Consider the following 20,213-nt stretch of genomic DNA (forward strand, 5'->3'; position numbering starts at 1 on the left):
TCTTGCTGTCACTGCCTAACTTTTTTTTTTTTCCTTTTTGTTGCCCTTGTTGTTTAACATTGTTGTGGTTATTAATGTCGTTGTTGTTGGATAGGACAGAGAGAAATGGAGAGAGGAGGGGAAGACAGAGAGGAGGAGAGAAAGACAGACACCTGCAGACCTGCTTCACCGCTTGTGAAGAGACTCCCCTGCAGGTGGGGAGCCGGGGGCTCAAACTGGGATCCTTATGCAGGTCCTGGCGATTTGCGCCACGTGCGCTTAACCCGCTGCGCCACCGCCCGACTCCCAACTGCCTAACTTTTTTAATAGCAATTTTAGTCTAGGATTTAGTTATAGTACTCTTTTCAGATTTTCTGTTAATCTGGTAATTAATCTATCCAATTGGTGTTTGGGGTTGTTTCTGAGTTACTTGAATAGTATGCATTTACCTTGAGTTATTTTCAAATTTGGTTGTTCATTGGATTTGATGTCTGGGTTCCACTGCTAGAGATTTTGATTTAATTGGAAGGAGTTATGGCATGACCATTAAAATTTTAAAATATATTTGATTTATTGGATAGAGACAGAAATCCATTGAGAGGGAAGGGGAGGGAGAGAGACAGAGAGAGACCTGCAGCACTGCTTCACCATTTTTGAAACTTCCCCCCTCTAAGTGGGAATGGGCTTGAACCTGGGTCCTTGCTCTCTGTAGTGTGTGCTCTCAACTAGATCCATCACTGGATCCTGACCATTGGAATATTTAAAATTCATTACCATATTTTTACCGTGTCAGTTTCTCAGGGCATGTGTGATGTCACTGTCCCTAGGCCGACTTTTCTCATTTAATCAGTTTTTTCCCTCTCATATTACTTAAATAGTGATTTATATGACTACAAATTAATAAGAGTGTACACAGACACCATTCCCACCACCAAAAGACTGGGTCCCATCCCCTCCTCCTCCCCCTCCCCCGGTTTTTTAAAAAAATGGAGGATTAATGGTATACAGTCAACAGTAAAATACAATAGTTTGTACTTCCATTTTTCTAATTTTTAAAAATATTTTATTTATTAATGAGAAAGATGGAGCAGAGAGAGAAAGAACCAGACATCACCCTGTTACATGTGCTGCCGAGGATAAAACCCAGAACGTCATGCTTGAGAATTCAGTGCTTTATCCACTGTGCTACCTCCCGTATCACTTTTCTAATGTTTTTTTGTTTGTTCTAATGCGTGATACAGAGAGAGAGGGAAAAAAAAAAAAAAAAAAAAAAATATATATATATATATATATATATATATATATATATGCCAGAGCATTGCACAGCTCTGGTTTATGGTGGTGCTGGGGATTGAACCTGGGACTTTAGAGCCTCAGCCATAAAGGTTTTTTTTTTTTTTTTGCACAACCATTATGCTGTCTCCTCAGCCCCCATTTTTCTAAAGTTTTGATACACAATTTGAAAATACAAAGAACAGTCCTGATTAGTACTCACCTCTTTAATGTTTTCCTAACAGAGGCTTTCTTGAAGTGGGGGTGGGGGCATTTTCCTCTTGACCTTTTTTACTTATTGGCTATGGGCACTTAGTTTGGGGGACTATAGCTTATGGATTCTGGGAACTCTGACTTGCCCCTTGCTTTGGCGTAGGTCAAGTCTAGCTAATTAGAGTTGTTTGTAGCATCTACTAGTTATTCCTGGGAACCTTTGCTTAATGACTTGGCTTTTTTTATCATTTCATAATTAAGGGAACTTTGACCTTTGTTTTAATATAAACTTCTTAGCATCTATCAGAGGGGTGATCTTAAACAGCAAATGAACCTTAATTTGACTACCTATACTCTATAGATTGAGTTTCTTTGCTGGGTGGATATTGGATTACAACAATCTAATTTGGCGTTTTCTTGTCATTCCAACTTTTTTTTTTTAATGAAAAATTAAAAAAAAATAATATTTATTTATTCCCTTTTATTGCCCTTGTTTTATTGTTGTAGTTATTGATGTCATTGTTGTTGGACAGGACAGAGAGAAATGGAGAAAGGAGGAGACAGGGGGAGAGAAAGATAGACACCTGCAGACCTGCTTCACTGCCTATGAAGCGACTCCTCTGCAGGTGGGGAGCCGGGGTCTCGAACCGGGAACCTTATGCCAGTCCTTGTGCTTTGTGCCACCTGCACTTAACTCACTGAGCTACAGCCCGACTCCCATCATTCCAACTTTTGAGTACTATGCTGATTCTACTGGGATGCACTGAAGATAACTGGGAGGCTAATTCACTTTTCATATTAAACCTCAAATGTAGTCAAATGATCCAGTCTGCTTAATTTTATGACTCAAAACTTGACAAGCTTTAGATTTTAGTTTTAACCCTTAGACTCCTCTTCCATTCATTTATGTTTTCCAAATTTGTAGACTGCTGACAAGGGTTCGAGGAGTTTTGCATTTCATGTACCTCATTGATTCCAGTGTCTTTTTTTCACTTTAGCCATGTTTCCTGAGAGACTGGGAGTTACAGGTGCACTTCAAAATTCATGGACAAGGGAAGAAGAATCTACATGGGGATGGCTTAGCAATCTGGTACACCAAGGAACGGATGCAGTCAGGTATTGGGCATCTTGGGTTGGTCTTTGTGGAATGTGACAGGCCTGCTTTTCCATACACTTTCCTTCTGAGAGGGGCACATTTCCACATTACCAGCAGTTTCTCTTCTCCCTTGATGTCTGTGAATGAAGATTGGTCTGTCAAATCTCTAGAAAGCTGAGTCCTAGGAAGCAGCTGACCTTGACTTGTCCTGAGGTAATTTTTTTTTTTGCTTTTTAGTTCCTTCCAGTTTTCTCTATGAAACTGCTTGGCCTGTTAGCTGGGTGAAAACACTGGCTGTCCTGAACACTGACAAGTGAGATAGCCAATTTCTTTAGGGCATGTATAGCAGTGAACTGTTTTTCCTTGTTGTGGGGGAACCACTACTCCAAGTAGATGGCAGACTCAACCTGATTTAACCTGATTTCTTTTGCAACAAGAAGTAGAACTTGGGAATTCAGTTCTCTCTCAGGAGCATAGTTGTCATCAAATGTGTATGCAACAGAATTCTTTAGGGGCACCTTAGCAACCTGTGTGGATCAGGAAACAGCTATAATAATAAACAAGTTTGCAGTGGCCTTCTTTCTTTTCCCCTACCTTCTGTAACAACTGTAGATATTTATTGGATGATAGGCATTTTGCTGGTATTTTATCTATTTTTTAATTAGTGATTTAATACTGATTTACAAAAATTATGAGAGAACAGAGGTATAATTCTACAGTGTTTCCACTACCGGTTCCCCATTCCCTTTATTGGAGACTGCAGTAGTTCTCTCAAGGTCAAAGGAATGGGTTGACTGTTATTTCTATAACTATCATAATTATATATATTTGCCCATTTTTCTATGGTTCTGCCTTCTCTTCATTTTTTCTAAATTTTATTTATTTTCCCTTTTGTTGCTTTTTTTTTTTTATTGTTGTAGTTATTGTTGTCATTGTTGTTAGATAGGACAGAGAGAAATGGGAGAGAGGAGGGGAAGACAGAGAGGGGGAGAGAAAGATAGAGCGACTCCCTTGCAGGTGGGGAGCTGGGGGCTGGAACCGGGATCCTTATGATGGTCCTTGCGCTTCGTGCCATGTGCGCTTAATCCGCTGCACTACCGCCCGACCCCCCTTCTCTTCCTAAGTCACACCTATACTTATTACCACTTCTGAATGTCCTTTATGTTTTTCCTTTTCTCTCTCTGGGTCCTGATGGAATTGGAGTTCAAAGCCCTCTGCTGATCTCTCCCTAACATTTCTCCCCCTCTGGGAGTATGGACCTATTTATTTATTTATTTATTTATTTATAACACTGACCAGCTCTGGCTTATGGTAGTGTGGGGAATTGAACCTGAGACTTCAAAGCCAGGCATGAAAGTGTCTTTGCTTAACCATAATGCTATCAACCCCCACCCCTGGACCAAATTTTTTAAAAGAATGTTTTATTTATTTATTATTTGATAGAGACAGAAATTGAAAGGGGAGGAGGAGATGGACACCTGTAGTCCAGTTTCACCACTTGTGAAGCTTTCCTTCTGCAGTTGGGGACATGGGGTTTGAACCTGGGTCCTTGTGCACTGTAATGTGAGCACTTAGTCAGGTATGCCACTGCCTAGCTCTTTGGACCAAAATTCCCCACCCCCTTCCCCCCAGGGTTGTTGCTGGGGCTCGGTGCTGGCACTACGAATTCACTGCTCCTGGCAGTCATTTTTTCTGTTTTATTGAATAGGACAGAGAGAAATTGAGAGAAGAGGGGAGATAGAGAGGGAGTGAGACAGACACCTGTAGACCTGCTTCACTGCTTGTGAAGCAACCCCCTTGCAGGCTTGAACCTGGATCCTTGAGTGGTCCTTGCACTTAGTACTATGTGTGTTTAACTGGGTTTGACACCATCCGGTCCCCTGGACCAAAATTCTTTTAGGGGTGCAGGAGGTGGGAATTCTGGCTTCTGTAATTGCTTCTCCACTGGAGATAGACATTGGGAGGTCGATCCACACTCCCAGCCTTATATATATATATATATATATATACTTTGGAATCATCTGAGTTTCACTTTTCCTTTGTCATGGTAATATATTATTCCTTTATCAACCTTTTTTTTTTTTTTCCATTGTTCATCATCTTTTCTTTCTCTCTAGGGCCTGTGTTTGGAAACATGGACAAGTTTGTGGGGCTGGGAGTATTTGTAGACACCTATCCCAATGAGGAGAAGCAGCAAGAGGTAATGACAATTGTCAGAGTTGAGGTCAGCTACACTGACATTCTGGTCCTTTCCCTGAGAAATGTTGTTCAGGAAGAACAGAGGGGTCAGATATGTGGGTGGTTGTGTTTTCTTCACCTGTCAAACTTCGAAATTAATTCCTTCCTTGTCAGGGTTTTTCTACAGAGATCAGTCTTTTGGGAAAGAATGACTGTTATGAATGGGAAGTTTTTCTTTAGTATGAACAATGCTTGTTCTTGTATGCATTAGGTAGTCACTGGAATTGAGCTTGCTTGACGGGTTGATTTGGTTATTAGTCGTACCAAAGCAAGCTGAATTTATATCTCGATAACGTAACTCTCTAGACTTAATATATCACTGCTGTGCTAGCTTCTGCAGTTTGCTCACCCTTTTCAGCATCCTTTTCTCAGATCTAAATAACAATTCTCATTTTATGTAGAAAAGGTCATAAAAGGGAGTCGGGCAGTAGTGCAGTGGATTAAGTGCACGTGGTGCAAAGCACAGGGACTGGCCTAAGGATCCCGGTTCGAGCCTCCGGCTCCCCACCTGCAGGGAAGTTGCTTCACAGGCGGTGAAGCAGGTCTGCAGGTGTCTTTCTCTCCCCCTGTCTTCCCCTCCTCTCTCCATTTCTCTCTGTCCTATCCAACAATGACGACATCAGTAACAACAACAGTAATAACTACAACAACAATAAAAAGACAAGGGCAACAAAAGGGAAAATAAATAAATAAAAATTAAAAAAAAAGGTCATAAACGAAAATTAATGTAATTCCATTTTGTTGGAGCCAGAAATCTATTAACTGAAGCATCTTGTTTTTTTTATTATCTGAACCTGAGGATTCTTTAATACTTTATTTTTTATTTTTCATATTTATTTTCCCTTTTGTTGCCCTTGTTATTTATTGTTGTTGTAGTTATTGTTGTTGTTATTGATGTCGTTGTTAGATAGGACAGAGAGAAATGGAGAGAGGAAGGGAAGACAGAGAGGGGGAGAGAAAGATAAGACACCTGCAGACCTGCTTCACCACCTGTGAAGGGACTCCCTGCAGGTGGGGAGCTGGGGGCTCGAACCGGGATCCTTACACAGGTCCTTGTGCTTTGTGTCACATGCGCTTAACCCACAACACTGCCACCCGACTCCTAATACTTTACTTTTCATATATGTATTATTTATTTGATAGAAACAGAGAAATTAAGAGTGAGTAGAGGAGAGAGAAAAACCTGCAGCACTTCTGAAGCTTTCCCCCTGCAGGCAGGGACCAGGGCCTTGAACTTGGATCCTTAAACATTGTAATATGTAAGCTCTACCAATTGTGCCACTACTCACACTCTCTTTAATACTTTCTTTTACTAGCAGCAGTATTTGTATTCTGTCTGTTTGATTGTCCTGCCAGCTGATAGTGGGAAAATTACAATGATATGTTGGTGTTGGGTATCCTGTAGCTAAAAACTAACTATTGGGTGGGTGGGGAGAATACAGGTCCAAGAAGGATTCAGAGGACCTAAGTGGGGGTTGTTTTGTTATATGGGAATCTGGGGGGTGTTATGCATGTACAAACTATTGTACTTACTGTTGAGTGTAAAACATTAATTCCCCAATTAAAAAAAAAAAAGAAAAAAAAACTTATCAAAAAAGACCAGAAAACTTACCTTGCTTTTCTCAAAAAAAAAAAAAAATTAAGATTTTATTTATTAATGAGAAAGAGGAAGAGAGAGAGAAAGAGAAAGAACCAGACATGACTCTGGCACATGTGCTGCCAGGGACTGAACTCCAAACCTCATTTTTCATATTTATAGATACTGAGAGTTGTGTAGGATAGTAATTGAACCAGAACTTTAAGGCAGACTACCTGGTTTCAGAGTAATCTGTATTATTTTGTAATAATAAAATGTCACAATAACCACCATTAATTTTCCAACTTCCTCAAAGGAACATTTTAGCAATAAAAAGAAAACTTTCATTATAAAGCATGAGCTACAGTCAGTTTTCTTCCCTATGAAATGGGGATATTAATACTACCTCTAAGATTTGTGAGAATTGAGTGAATTTATATGTGTGCATTGCTGAGTACAATGTAGGCTCTTACTATATGCTAGATAGCTGTTTTTTTTTTTTTTTTTCCCTCCAGGGTTATGGCTGGGGCTTGGTGCCTATACTAAAATCCACTGCTCCTGAAGGCCATTTTTTCCCATTTTGTTGCCCTTGTTGTTGTTATTGTTGCCATTGATGTTGTTGTTGTTGGATAGGACAGAAAAAAATAGAGGAAAGGAAGACAGAGAAGGGGAGAGAAAGATAGAACCTGCAGACCTGCTTCACTGCTTGTGAAGCAACCCCACTGCAGTTGGGGAGCCGGGGGGTCGAACTGGGATCCTTACGTCAGTCCTTGTGCTTTGCGCCGTGTGCATTTAACCCGCTGAGCTACCACTGGACTCCCCTAGCTGTTCTTTTTTTTTTTTTTTAGTTTCTTTTTTTTAATTAATTTTTTTATTTTTGAGAGAGATGCAGAGAGAGAGAGACACTCATAGAAGCACGAGCACTGCTCAGCTCTGGCTTATGGTGGTGTGGGGGGTTGAACCTGGGACTTAGGAGCCTCAGGCATGAGAGAGTGTTTGCATAACCATTATGCTGTCACCCCCACCCCCCTAGCTGTTCTTTTTTATACCGCTAAGTGATATTCCCAAGGGACATTGTGCAGATGTCTTAGTAGCAGCACTGTTGTAGCTCTGTCCTTCTGTCCCTCTGCTCTTTCAACCTTTTCTTTGTGTCTAGGCTTCATAAAGCAAATTTGGCCAGCTTTCTTGCTTGCGCTTTGGTTTAGGTTGGAAAATGGCTCCAGAAAAGTGACTTCCAAGTTCTGGTTCATGAACTTGTATTTGTTAATAACAGTTTCAGTGGTCTAAGAATATGAAGAGTGACCTTTTTATGCATTGTAGCTCATGCTTTATAATGAAACTTTTTTTTCTTTTTGTTGCTAAAATGTTGCCTTGAGAAATTGAAAAATTAATGGTGGTGATTGTGACATTTTAATATTACAATATATTAAGCAGGTAAAAAAAGTCAAGTGTATTAATCCCTAAATATTTTACTGATCTATGACTACTAATGGTCAAGGTCTTAAAACTGCTCTAAAAGATGTTTTTGTTTGGCTTTGTTCTTTTCTGTGAATACCTGTAGGCAATATATATATATATATATATATATATATATATATATATATATATATTCACTAATTTTCTCACTGGTAGAACACCTATTGACTTCATTTTTTTTTATTCTTTTATTTATTTATTGGATAGAGGCAGCCAGAAATCAAGAGGGAATTCCGAGAGATAAAGAGGGAGAGAGAGACAGAGACACCTGCAGCACTGCTTCACCACTCTCAAAGCTTTTCCCCTGCAGATAGGAACTGGGGGCTGAAACCTGGGTCCTTGTGCATTATAGTATGTGCACTCCACCAGGTGTGCTACCACCCAGTCCCACTGACTTCCTTTTGAATGCCATATGATGTACTAAATGCTTTATATATCTACTTCATCTTTATAATTAACCCTGTGAGTAGTTATTCTTCCTGCTTATAATGAGGAAATAGAATCTCAAAGAGATGATGTAATCACCTCAAGGCATGAGTGGCATGACTGCAGTTAAAGCCCAGGTCTATCTGACTACAGAGATCTTGTGCATTCTTACTTTTTTTTTTCCTCAGGAATTTTAAACTTTGTTCAAGAGGGCTGGGGAAACTGTAATGGTTATACAAAAGACTTTCAATCCTGAGGCTCCAAGTTCCCAGGTTCAATCCCCAGCACCACAGTAAGACAGAGCTGAGTAGTGCTCTGATGTTTCTGTGTCTTTCTCTCTGTATCTCTCTGATTAAAGTAAAATAAAATAAACAGGGAGTCGGGCGGTAGTGCAGCAGGTTAAGTGCATGTGGCATGAAGCGCAAGGACCAGCGTAAGGATCCTGGTTCAAGCCCCTGGCTCCCCACCTGCAGGGGAGTTGCTTCACAGGCGGTAAAGCAGGTCTGCAGATGTCTTTCTCTCCCCCTCTCTGTCTGACCCTCCTCTCTCCTTTTCTTTCTGTCCTATCTAACAATGACATCAATAACAACAACAATAACTACAACAAAAAAAAAAACAAGGGCAACAAAAGGGAAAATAAATAAAATATTTTTAAATTTTTTTTTAAATATCAAAAAGAAAAAACATTTATTTAAGAAAATTGAGAACACCTACATGTTGGAGTACACATGGGCAGAGAGAGAGAGAGAGAGGCTGAGAGCGCTTACTCACATGATGGCAGGCAGACCTAGGCAAAGAGAGTTGCACTCTTTTTTCCTGTCCAGTCATTTATAGCTTATGTCTTTGAACTTGTGGAATTAGGGGAAAAAAAAAAAAGGTATTGTGGTCCAGGAGGTGGCATAGTAGATAAAGCTTGGATAAAGCATGAGTTCAGTAATATACCAGAGTGATCTCTGATTCTTTCTCTTCTCATATCTTTCTCATGAATAAATAAGAATAATAAGAAAAAAAAGTATTGAAGTAACATTTCATTGTAATCTTAAATAAGTTTCAGGTGTGCACCACTGAAAATAAACATGTTCATCGTCTTTGTCTAATTTGTCCCCCACCCCTGGACCTATTGGATTTTAATTTATGATTCATAAATCCACAAATTCATGGATCTAGTTTTAGTCAAGATACATTGAAGGTAAAAAAAGATATTGAGGGGGAGTTGGGCAGTAGTGCAGTGGGTTAAGCGCATGTGGCGTAAAGCGCAAGGACTGGCGTAAGGATCCCGGTTCAAGCCCCCGGCTACCCACCTGCAGGGAAGTCGCTTCACAGGCGGTGAAGCAGGTCTGCAGGTGTCTATCTTTCTCTCCCCCTCTCTATCTTCCCCTCCTCTCTCCATTTCTTTCTCTGTCCTATCTAACAACGACATCAGTAACAACAGTAACTACTACAAGGGCAACAAAAGGGAGAATAAATAAATAAAATAAAATAAAAGATACTGAACATACACTGATTATGAAGAGAATCAGAGCATTGCTCAGCTCTGACTTCTGGTGTGCAGGATTGAACCTGGGACTTTGGAGCCTCAGGGGTGAGAGTCTCTTTGCATAACCATTGTGTTATCTACCCCTACCCACAAAAAGGGCCTTTTAAAGTGGTTTTTGCATTATGAAAACAGAAATCACTTGTCCATCTTACAGAAAGTCATTTGGATCATAGGCAAGAGTCCCTAATTGTTGGTGACTCTTATATTAGGAAAGAGACTACCTTGCTTGAGTCAGTGACTCTTCAACCTTAGTTCTAGCAGTGTAGGCTCCTTTCCAGGGAAAGGCAGTTTTCAGCTGTGTAAAATTAGTGGCTACCCAAGAAGCACTTCAAGAATTTCTGATGGGACACAGAAAATAGATGGCATTTAAATACTTAACTGCTAATGTGAGGTGAAAAGTTGAAGACCAATCCTGAATCGCTGAAGTAGACATTCCAAAACATGTGGGACTCTGCCTAGTGCAGTGTTTCTTCAGATCTGGCTGTACATCATAGTCTTGGAGCTTCTTATATACATAATCCTAGACTCTACCTAGACCTACCGCATGGGACTCTGGTTGAAGGACCCACTGTATATACAGTTGAAAAGCTCCTTCAGGTCATCCTGAGCTTCAGCTTAATCTGTGGTTAAGGTAACCAGACGGGAAGAGAATACTCTATAAATGCTCCTTAATCTTGCTAGATAATTAGATTCTTCACCAGCCTTGGGAAGTACAAAGCACCCTTAGATTAAATATACTTATCCTGGACACTCTTTGTATTTTAAGATTTAAGTTATTTAAAGGTGGGGGCGATAACATGTTAGTTATGCAAAAAAAGACTATCCCACCTGAGGCTCTGAGATCCCAGGTTCAATCCCCGGTACTGCCATAACCAGAAGTGAGCAGTGCTTTGGGGAAAATAAAATAAAATAGGTGACACAACTAGTTAAATGCACCTGTCACCATGTGTGAGGACCTGGATTCAAGCCCCCAATCTCCACCTGCAGTAGGGAAGCTTCACAAGCAGTAAAGCAAGTACTGCAGGTGTCTATTTCTCTCCCTCCCTATCCCCCATCTCAATTTCTCTCTGTCCTAATAAATACAAATTACAAAAAAAAAATTTTTAAATGGCTACGGAGAACGGTGGATTCATTGAAAAAAATTAATAAATAGCTATAATAAATAGAGTGGGGGCATATTTGATACTGAAATAGTGAATTCAGGACTTCACACATGCAAGTACAACACTGTAAACACTGTGCCAGCTCCTAAGCTGGACAATATTTTGAAAGTTGCAACTTGTGACCATGGGTTCTGGCAGTCATGAATGAAACAAACCTGAGGACCATCAGTGCCTCCAAAGGGCATTTTTACTATTTCTTAGTATTTATTTCTTTTAAAAAGCATTCAACTTTTTATGAGCGAGCTATCAGAGTACTGCTGAGCTCTGGCATAAAGTAGTGCTAGGGATTGATTGAACCTGCAGCCACTGGAGCTCAGCTATCTCCTCAGTGGTCCTGGACATATCCCACTATGGCGTAACAGCTTGAGGGCTGCTGTAAGGATGACCTTTATATATTTTTAAAATTTATTTCTGTATAGAGAGTTGCACAAAGCGCAAGGACCGGCATAAGGATCACGGTTTGAGCTCCCAGCTCCCCACCTGCAGAGGGGTCGCTTCACAGGCAGTGAAGCAGATCTGCAGGTGTCTTTCTCTCCCACTCTTTATCTTCCCCTCCTCTCTCCATTTCTCTCTGTCCTGTCCAACAATGACAACATCAATAGCAACAATAACAACTACAACAATTAAAACAACAAGGGCAACAAAAGGGAATAAATAAATACTAAAAAAAATTATTTCTGTATAGACACAGAAATTGAATAAGAAGGGGAAGTAGAGAGGTAGGGAAGGAGGGGTGGAGGAGGGGGAGGTAGAGGGACTGACTTGCAACAATGACTTGCGACATTGTTTCATTGTTTATGATGCTTATCCCCTGTAGGTAGGGACTAGGGGCATGAGCGTGCACTTAAGCAGGTGTGCCACCGCCCAGCTCCCTGAGGCTGACTTTAAACTCACTATAGCCTATAAGACCAGGTGCGGTCAGATCAACCTCATTGGCAGTTTTCCAGAAGCCTCTGTCTTCTACTACTTTAAATGTGCCAATCTCATGCATGCATCTTAGGCTATGGCCCCCAGATCTGTTGGTTGACGACCTTTTCTTGCTTGTGTCTCCCTTTCCTCAGAGAAATGCCCTAGTCTGTTTTCATCATGGCACTTATCACTGAAGTGTTTTAATCACATGCTTATTGCTTGTGTCTTCCACTCTTAATATCAGCTCCATGAGTGCAGATACCTGTTTCTGTTGTTTTTCCTTGAATGTCCAGCATCTGGAACAGTGTCTGGCTGTAATTAGTACTCACTATGTATTACAGGTAGGAATGCTTTAGATTCTACTCTTTTGCTGCCCACCCTTCCCTCTGAGTATGGCAGAGTTTGTATAGCTATCTCTAATAGTTAGTAGCTTGGAGTTGTTGCAGCTTTCTGGAACAAAGCTAAATATCCTTAACCTGATGGTTTTCCTTCCCCTCTTCCTCTTTCTTTTACTTGTCTTGTTGTTTGTTTCACTACAGCACTGCTCACTTCTGGTTTATGAGATTGAACCTCAGAGCCTCAGGCAACTTTGGCATAACCATTATGTTGTCTTCCTAGTAGGAAGCTTATGCTTTTCATATATATAATTTTTATTTATAAAATGGAAATATTAACATAACCATAGGACAAGAGTGGTACAGTTCCATACAATTCCCACCCCCCAAAACTCTGTATCCCATCCCCTCTCTTGATAGCTTTCCTATTCTTTATCCCTCTAGGAGTATGGACCCAGGGTCATTATGGGATGCAGAAAGTGGAAGGTCTGGTTTCTGTAATTGCTTCCCCACTGAACATGGGCATTGACAGTTTGATCCATACTTCCAACCTGTCTCTTTTTTTCCCTAGTGTGGCAGGGATCTGGGGAGGTGGGGCTCCAGCACATATGGGGGGGGGGGGTTTTGCCTGCCTAGGGAAGTCCTGTTGGCATCATGTTATCATTTGGAACCTGGTGCCTGAAAAAGAGTTAAGATATATTGAGCCCCCCCACCTATGGACATCTAATCTTTGACAAAGGGGCTCAGACTATTAAATGGGGAAAGCAGAGTCTCTTCAAAAAATGGTGTTGGAAACAATGGGTTGAAACATGCAGAAGAATGAAACTGAACCACTGTATTTCACCAAATACAAAAGTAAATTCCAAGTGGATCAAGGACTTGGATGTTAGACCCCAAACTATCAGACACTTAGAAGGAAATATTGGCAGAACTCTTTTCTGCATAAATTTTAAAGACATTTTCAATGAAATGAATCCAACTACAAAGAAGACTAAGGCAAGTATAAACCTATGGGACTACATCAAATTAAAAAGCTTCTGCACAGCTAAAGAAACCACTACCCAAACCAAGAGACCCCTCACAGAATGGGAGAAGATCTTTACATGCCATACATCAGACAAGATTTTAATAACCAACATATATAAAGAGCTTGACAAACTCAACAACAAGACAACAGATAACCCCATCCAAAAATGGGGGGAGGACTTGGACAGAATATTCACCACAGAAGAGATCCAAAAGGCCGAGAAACACATGAAAAAATGCTCCAAGTCTCTGATTGTCAGAGAAATGCAAATAAAGACAACAAGATACCACTTCCTGTGAGAATGTCATACATCAGAAAAGGTGACAGCAGCAAATGCTGGAGAGGGTGTGGGGTCAAAGGAACCTTCCTGCACTGCTGGTGGGAATGTAAATTGGTCCAACCTCTGTGGAGAACAGTCTGGAGAACTCTCAGAAGGCTAGAAATGGACCTACCCTATGATCCTGCAATTCCTGTCCTAGGAATATATCCTAAGGAACCCAACACACTCATCCAAAAAGATCTGTGTGCACATATGTTCTTGGCAGCACAATTTGTAATAGCCAAAACCTGGAAGCAGCCCAGGAGTCCAACAACAGATGAGTGGCTGAGCAAGTTGTGGTATATATACACAATGGAATACTACTCAGCTGTAAAAAATGGTGACTTCACTGTTTTCAGCTGATCTTGGATGGACCTTGAAAAAATCGTGTTGAGTGAAATAAGTCAGAAACAGAAGGATGAATATGGGATGATCTCACTCTCAGGCCGAAGTTGAAAAACAAGATTAGAAAAGAAAACACAAGTAGAACCTGAAATGGAATTGGCGTATCGCACCAAAGTAAAAGACTCTGGGGTGGGTGGGTGGGGAGAATACAGATAGATCCAAGAAGGATTCAGAGGACCTAGTGGGGGTTGTACTGTTATATGGGAAACTGGGGAATGTTATGCATGTACAAACTATTGTATTTACTGTTGAATGTAAAAAATTAATTCCCCAATCAAAAAGGAAAAAAAAAAGGGTTAAGATATAAAGCAGAACAAATTGTTGACTAATCATGAACCTAAGGGCAAGAATATTGCAGATGAAGATTTGGGGGTCTCTGTTTTGGAAATAGCTAGTGGGTCTATTTTGGGTATATGCCAAGGAACTTATAACTTTACTAGTTTTTGCCTGAGCCAAGTGGACCCAGGTGTCATAGTTGGAAAAAGGGCTAGAAAGATGGATTAGGGACAAGAGTAGCTCCCATATATGGAAAAAGTGTATAAATATTGTTAACTACAAACTCCATTGGTTTGATCTGGGGCCCATGTTCAACACAGGGGCCTATGTAACCTCTGTATCCCTGTAGGTCTGAGCTTGCATTCTGTGGTCACAGCTAGGAACATTTTAGGCTGCACTAATTTCAGTGCTTTTCAGTTTAAAAGACGTATTTATGGGTGAGGGAGATAGTATCTTTTTCTTCTTAAAAAATTATATATATATGTATAAATAAGTACATATATGTAATTTATTTATTTTTGAGAGAAAAAAAACAGAGCCCATCGTTCTGGCACTTGTAATGCAAAGGTCAAACTTGGGATCTCTTAGGTCCAAAAGCAGTAGCCATTGTACAACCTACTAGGCCAGTATTTACTTTTTTAAAGATTTATTTATATTGATCACATATGAGGGAGACTTTCACATGAGGCAGACAAGAGAGACAGAAATAAGCCAGAGGACAACTCCAGTATGTGAAGTGCTAGGGATTAAACCAGGAACCTCTATCATAAGAATCTGATTTTCATTGTCGAGCCATTTTCCTAGCTGCACTCTCAGTTTTTCTGTCATACTGCAGTATAACCATAGAGCTTTCTCCTTACTCACAAATTGTTGATTAGAATGGCAACAGTTATTTGGAAATGTATGTCAGTATTACTCAATTAGTGGGTAAATGATTCCTTTGAGTTCATAATGTCTCATGTAATGGGGTGTTTGTTTTCTGGGGCAAAAGCTGTATCCTGAGATGCTAGGCTATAATGGACATTTGAATTTGGAATAATTTAGCTCTTTGTGTCTCTCCTATTTCTCCTTTTGTAACATATTATAGTCTGTGCAGACAAACTCCTGGCCTGAACTGATTATTAGATACATAAGTGAGTCCTGCTTAGATAGTGTAACACTGTATTTTATAGTTTCTGAAAGCTTCAGGATCTTCTGTGGACTAAATAGGGACCATTTAGTGAATTCATTTGAAAAGCCTAAGGCTGTGTTAATAGATCTTCTGCTTAGAAAATGTACACATGCATGTGTGTATTTTTGCCTATAATTTTGAGAACTGTAAGGACTTGCTGAATGCTCTCCACGGACTCTGAATTTCTGTGTTGGGAATTTAAGTGACTTGTTCGTCCATCGCTGCTGACATAGTTCTTCCATGGCTGCTTCTTTCTGACTTGGTCTCCTGTCTCCTGTGCCCTTTCTTCTTTTGATAATAACCTGCTGCACCCTTTCAGGCCCAGAAGAGACGATATTCTCCAGGAGTCCAGGTACTTAATTCTCAACCCACCGTGGCCATTCCTTATTCCTTGTGTCCATCCAGCAATTGTCACTGTTTAGTATCCACATGGCTGTTGTCTCAAAAGTCATTGATTTCTAATGTTGACTGCATCTCTGCCTTGCATGTTTCTGCTTAGGACAATGAAGAGCTCACTGAATGTGGTGTGTCTTAAGTTTTCTTCCCTTTCATCACCCTGCTAGTATGCACTGCCTGGGCTTGTTCAGGAATGGTTAGGTCATTGCAGCTGCTATTCACTCATTCATTCATTCATTCATTCATTCATTCATTCATTCATCTATCTTCAGGGCTTCACTGCTCTGAGCTGACTTTCAGAGAGGGAGTGGAAGAGCAAGAGAAAGAAAGACACCACAGTACTGGAACTTCCTTCAATGGAGTATGCTTGTGCAAATGGCACAGCAATACACTATTCAAGTGAGCCAGCCCTAGCTCATTGCTTCTAAGGAAGAAATTGCTTTTTGACTGTTGGAGAAACAAGGGCCTCTGAAGTAGACGGGAAAATTGTTAATATGAGAAAATTTTGAGTGGGAGACTCATTCTCTGAGAATCTACATATGGGAGAAGCGTGAATAGTCTGCACGGTCTCTTTCTGATTTCTGTTGAATTTACCATCACATGTCTATAGGATTTTAGAATTTAGGAGGAGATATCCTGAATGGAGAGGTTTCTTCTCATGAAATAGATGTTTTCAAAATGCTTGTATGTGAAAAACAAGTATGGGAGAAGCAGTACAACACAAGTAGATATTTGAGGAGAAAGTATAGTAAATAATTTTTTTATTTTTTTAATATTTATTTTCCCTTTCGTTGCCCTAGCTGTTTTTTATTGTTGTTGTAGTTATTGTTATTGATGTCATCATTGTTAGATCGGACAGAGAGAAATGGAGGAGGGGAAGACAGAGGGGGAGAGAAAGATAGACACCTGCAGACCTGCTTCACTGCCTGTGAAGCGACTCCCTTGCAGGTGGGGAATAAATCATTTTTTTTCTTTAGCAAGAATACATGGCAGCTGATAAGATGGATATATACATAAAAAGATGGGTATATACATAAAAATAAAATCACCTGGGGGCCTTAGTGGTAGGCAGCGGGTTAAGTGCACATGGCATGAAGTGCAAGGACCTGTGTAAGGATCCCAGTTCAAGCCCCCCAGCTCCCCACCTGCAGCGGGGTTGCTTCACAAGCAGTGAGCAGTTCTACAGGTGTCTATCTTTCTCTTCCCCCACTGTCTTCCCCTCTCTCGATTTCTCTCTGTCCTATCCAACAACAACAATGATAATAGCAATGGCAATAACAATGACAACAAGGGCAACAAAATGGGAAAAGTAGCCTCCAGGAACAGTGGATTTGTAGTGCAGGCACCAAGCCCCAGCGATAGCCCTGGAGGCAAAAAATAAAATCACCTGCCTTGGCAAATATGTAAGCACCAAATGGCAAACTTTGAGAAACTTTAAGTCAGATCACAGAGTCTTACCAGGGTCATTTCAAGTCCACCCTAGTTTAGTAGCTAGGAGAACACAAGAAAGCAAGAACACAGTTGAGTCATTTTGAGCCATATCCCTTGAGTGACTATCTTAGTGAGTTCTTAGAGGCTGCTAATGATAAGGCAGAGTGATCTGTCATTATGCTACAAGGGATTCAGCTTGTATGTGCAAGACTCATGTCATTGTTAGTATGTGTACTTCCTTACTGTTCTCTTTGCTTTTCCTTCCCTGCTTTCCCAGCGGGTCTTCCCCTACATTTCAGCCATGGTGAACAATGGTTCCCTCAGCTATGATCATGAAAGGGATGGGCGGCCTACAGAGTTGGGGGGCTGCACAGCCATTGTCCGAAATCTCCATTATGACACCTTCCTTGTGATTCGCTATGTCAAGAGGCATTTGACGGTGAGTCGCTATTCTGGACTGGTTGGTGGTAGGGGTTTCCTTGCTTCTGTTCCCATGGCCTGACTCCTATTTATCTCTTCTTTTTCTTCTAGATAATGATGGACATTGATGGCAAGCATGAGTGGAGGGACTGCATTGAGGTGCCTGGGGTCCGTCTGCCTCGTGGCTACTATTTTGGTGCCTCCTCCATCACTGGGGATCTCTCTGGTACTGCCACATGGACCCTTTATTTGCTGAGATTGGCTGAGGTCATGTCCTGATAGCCAGACCTGGATGAAGTTTCTCAGGGGAGAGCGAGATGAACAGAACTCTAGGAAGCAAGTGTCCTGAGAGTATTTATCTTGTGGTGGTCTAGTATACAGATAACCTTTAAAACCTTTGGCCTAGGCTGTCTTAGTTCAGTTGTCTAGTATACTAATGGAAAACAGTGTTTGCATCTTTATCAGTTTTGTTCCTCCAGCCTGTTTGAACTTTATACCTTTTTTAACTTCTTTTTTTAATGTATTTTTTAAATTATATTTATTTATTGGATAGAAATAGTCAGAAATTGAGAGGGAAGAGAAAGATAGGTGAGAGACAGAGAGCCACCTGCAGCCCTGCATCACTACTTGTGAAGCTTTCCCCCTGCATGTGGGGACCAAGGGCTTGAACTTGGGTCCTTGTGCATTGTCCCATGTGCGCTCAACCTGGTGTGCCAACTCCTGGCCCCATTTTTCTTTTCTTTCTTCCCCCCCTTTTTTTCTTTTTTAAGAATTTATTTATTTATTCATGAGAAAGATAGGAAGAGAGAAAGAACCAGCCATCACTCTGGTACATATGCTGCCAGGGATCAAACTCAGGACCTCACGTTTGACAGTCTAGTGCCTTAGCCATTGCGCCACCTTTCGTACCACTGATTCCTGCTAATCTAGCTTTCTTTTGTCAGGCTCTTTCATCCTCCTAATGTGCTTACTTCCCCTTAACAGTTTTTCTGGGACTCGACTCTTAACACTTTTGACCCCCTGATTTTCCTTTGTGTTTTGGCTTCTCAGTGTGCCAGGTGTATAGGTACTTCTGCTTTCTCCCACTTACCCTTTTGTGGGCTGCATTGGCACATGTATCTCTACCATGCTATTAGCATTATTGGGAAAGTTACCTCTTTTTTCCTTGCTATGTATAGTACTCTGTTCTCAGTCCTTGCTCTGTAATCTATTTAAGCATTTGCTCTGAAATTCATACCGTCCTTAATTTATTTTGATAGTGTCCGGTTCTTTTTCTTTTACAAAGTTTTTAAAATTTTTTTTATTATTTTCCCTTTTGTTGCCCTTATTTTTTATTATTGTTGTAGTTATTATTGTTGTTGATGTCATCATTGTTGAATGGGACAGAGAAATGGAGAGAGGTGGGGAGACAGGGAGAAAAAGATAGACACCTGCAGACCTGCTTCACCGGTTGTGAAGTGACTCCTCTGCAGGTGGGGAGCCAGAGGCTCCAACCAGGATCCTTGCACAGGTCCTTGCGCTTTGCGCCACATGAGCTTAACCCACTGCGCTATCACCCGACCCCCTTACTTTTCCTTTCTTTTGGCTTTCTGGCCTACTTGTTCCTGGTCTACAATGTCTCTGTATACTTATTATTTACTTTGGTGTTAGCCTCAGTCATATGTCTTTTTATCGTTGTTCTTAGATTTTAATGATATACAGCATAATACAAAACAAACCAAAAAGACTGATGATATCTATGACTAGGTGTCATTGTAAGTTATATGTCTTTCAAGAAGGGGTCGGGCAGTAGTGCAGCAGGTTAAGTGGCGATAAGTGCAAGGACTAGCATAAGGATCCCGGTACAAGCTCCCGGCTCCCCACCTGCAAGGGGATCACTTCACAAGCGGTGAAGCAGGTCTGCAGGTGTCTTTCTCTCCCCTTCTCTGTCTTCCCATCCTTTCTCTATTTCTCTCTGTCCTATCCAACAACAATAACAACAAGGACAACAAAAGGGAAAAAATAGCCTCCAGGAGCAGTGGATTCTGCACCCGAGCCCCAGCAATAACCCCAGAGGCAAAAAAAAAAAAAAGAGGGAACTGAAATTTTTGCTCTTTTTATTGATTATAAATAAAGCTGTGATAGTTTTCTTCCTCCAGAGCATCACTCAGCTCTGGCTGTATGATTTTTGACATAGTCTAGAAGGGCAGCATGTTTCTTTTTTCTTTTCTATTTTTTTTTTAATATTTATTTATCTATTCCTTTTTGCCGCCCTAGTTTTTTATTGTTGTAGTTATTATTGTTATTGATGTCATTGTTGTTGGATAGTGACACCTGCAGACCTGCTTCACCACCTGTGAAGCGACTCCCCTGCAGGTGGGGAGCCGGGGCTCGAACCGGGATCCTTACGCCAGTCTTTGTACTTTGCGCCACCTGTGCTTAACTCACTGTGCTACCGCCTGACTCCCTTCTTTTCTATTTAAAAAAAATTTTTTTATTGGATAATTCATGGTTTACAGTCAACAGTAAAATACAATAGTTTGTATATTTGTAACATTTCTCAGTTTTC

General features: G+C 40.8%; 1 protein-coding gene across 4 annotated transcripts in view; it reads left to right on the forward strand.

Annotated features, from left to right (window-relative positions):
* LMAN2L (lectin, mannose binding 2 like) overlaps nt 1–20,213 on the forward strand; it is a 28,964-nt gene that overhangs the window by 3,653 nt on the left and 5,098 nt on the right. For 2 of the 4 annotated variants that reach the window (XM_007538406.3, XM_060187524.1), the window contains 5 exons: nt 2,463–2,580; nt 4,678–4,760; nt 15,738–15,770; nt 17,523–17,684; nt 17,777–17,891. In XM_007538406.3, coding sequence (XP_007538468.1) covers nt 2,463–2,580; nt 4,678–4,760; nt 15,738–15,770; nt 17,523–17,684; nt 17,777–17,891 — 511 coding nt within the window. The remainder of the gene's footprint in view (nt 1–2,462; nt 2,581–4,677; nt 4,761–15,737; nt 15,771–17,522; nt 17,685–17,776; nt 17,892–20,213) is intronic. The other 2 variants (XM_007538407.3, XM_060187523.1) reach the window with 2 other exon arrangements.

This window comes from Erinaceus europaeus, chromosome 3, assembly GCF_950295315.1.
Source record: "Erinaceus europaeus chromosome 3, mEriEur2.1, whole genome shotgun sequence".
In the NCBI taxonomy this organism is placed as follows: domain Eukaryota; kingdom Metazoa; phylum Chordata; class Mammalia; order Eulipotyphla; family Erinaceidae; genus Erinaceus; species Erinaceus europaeus.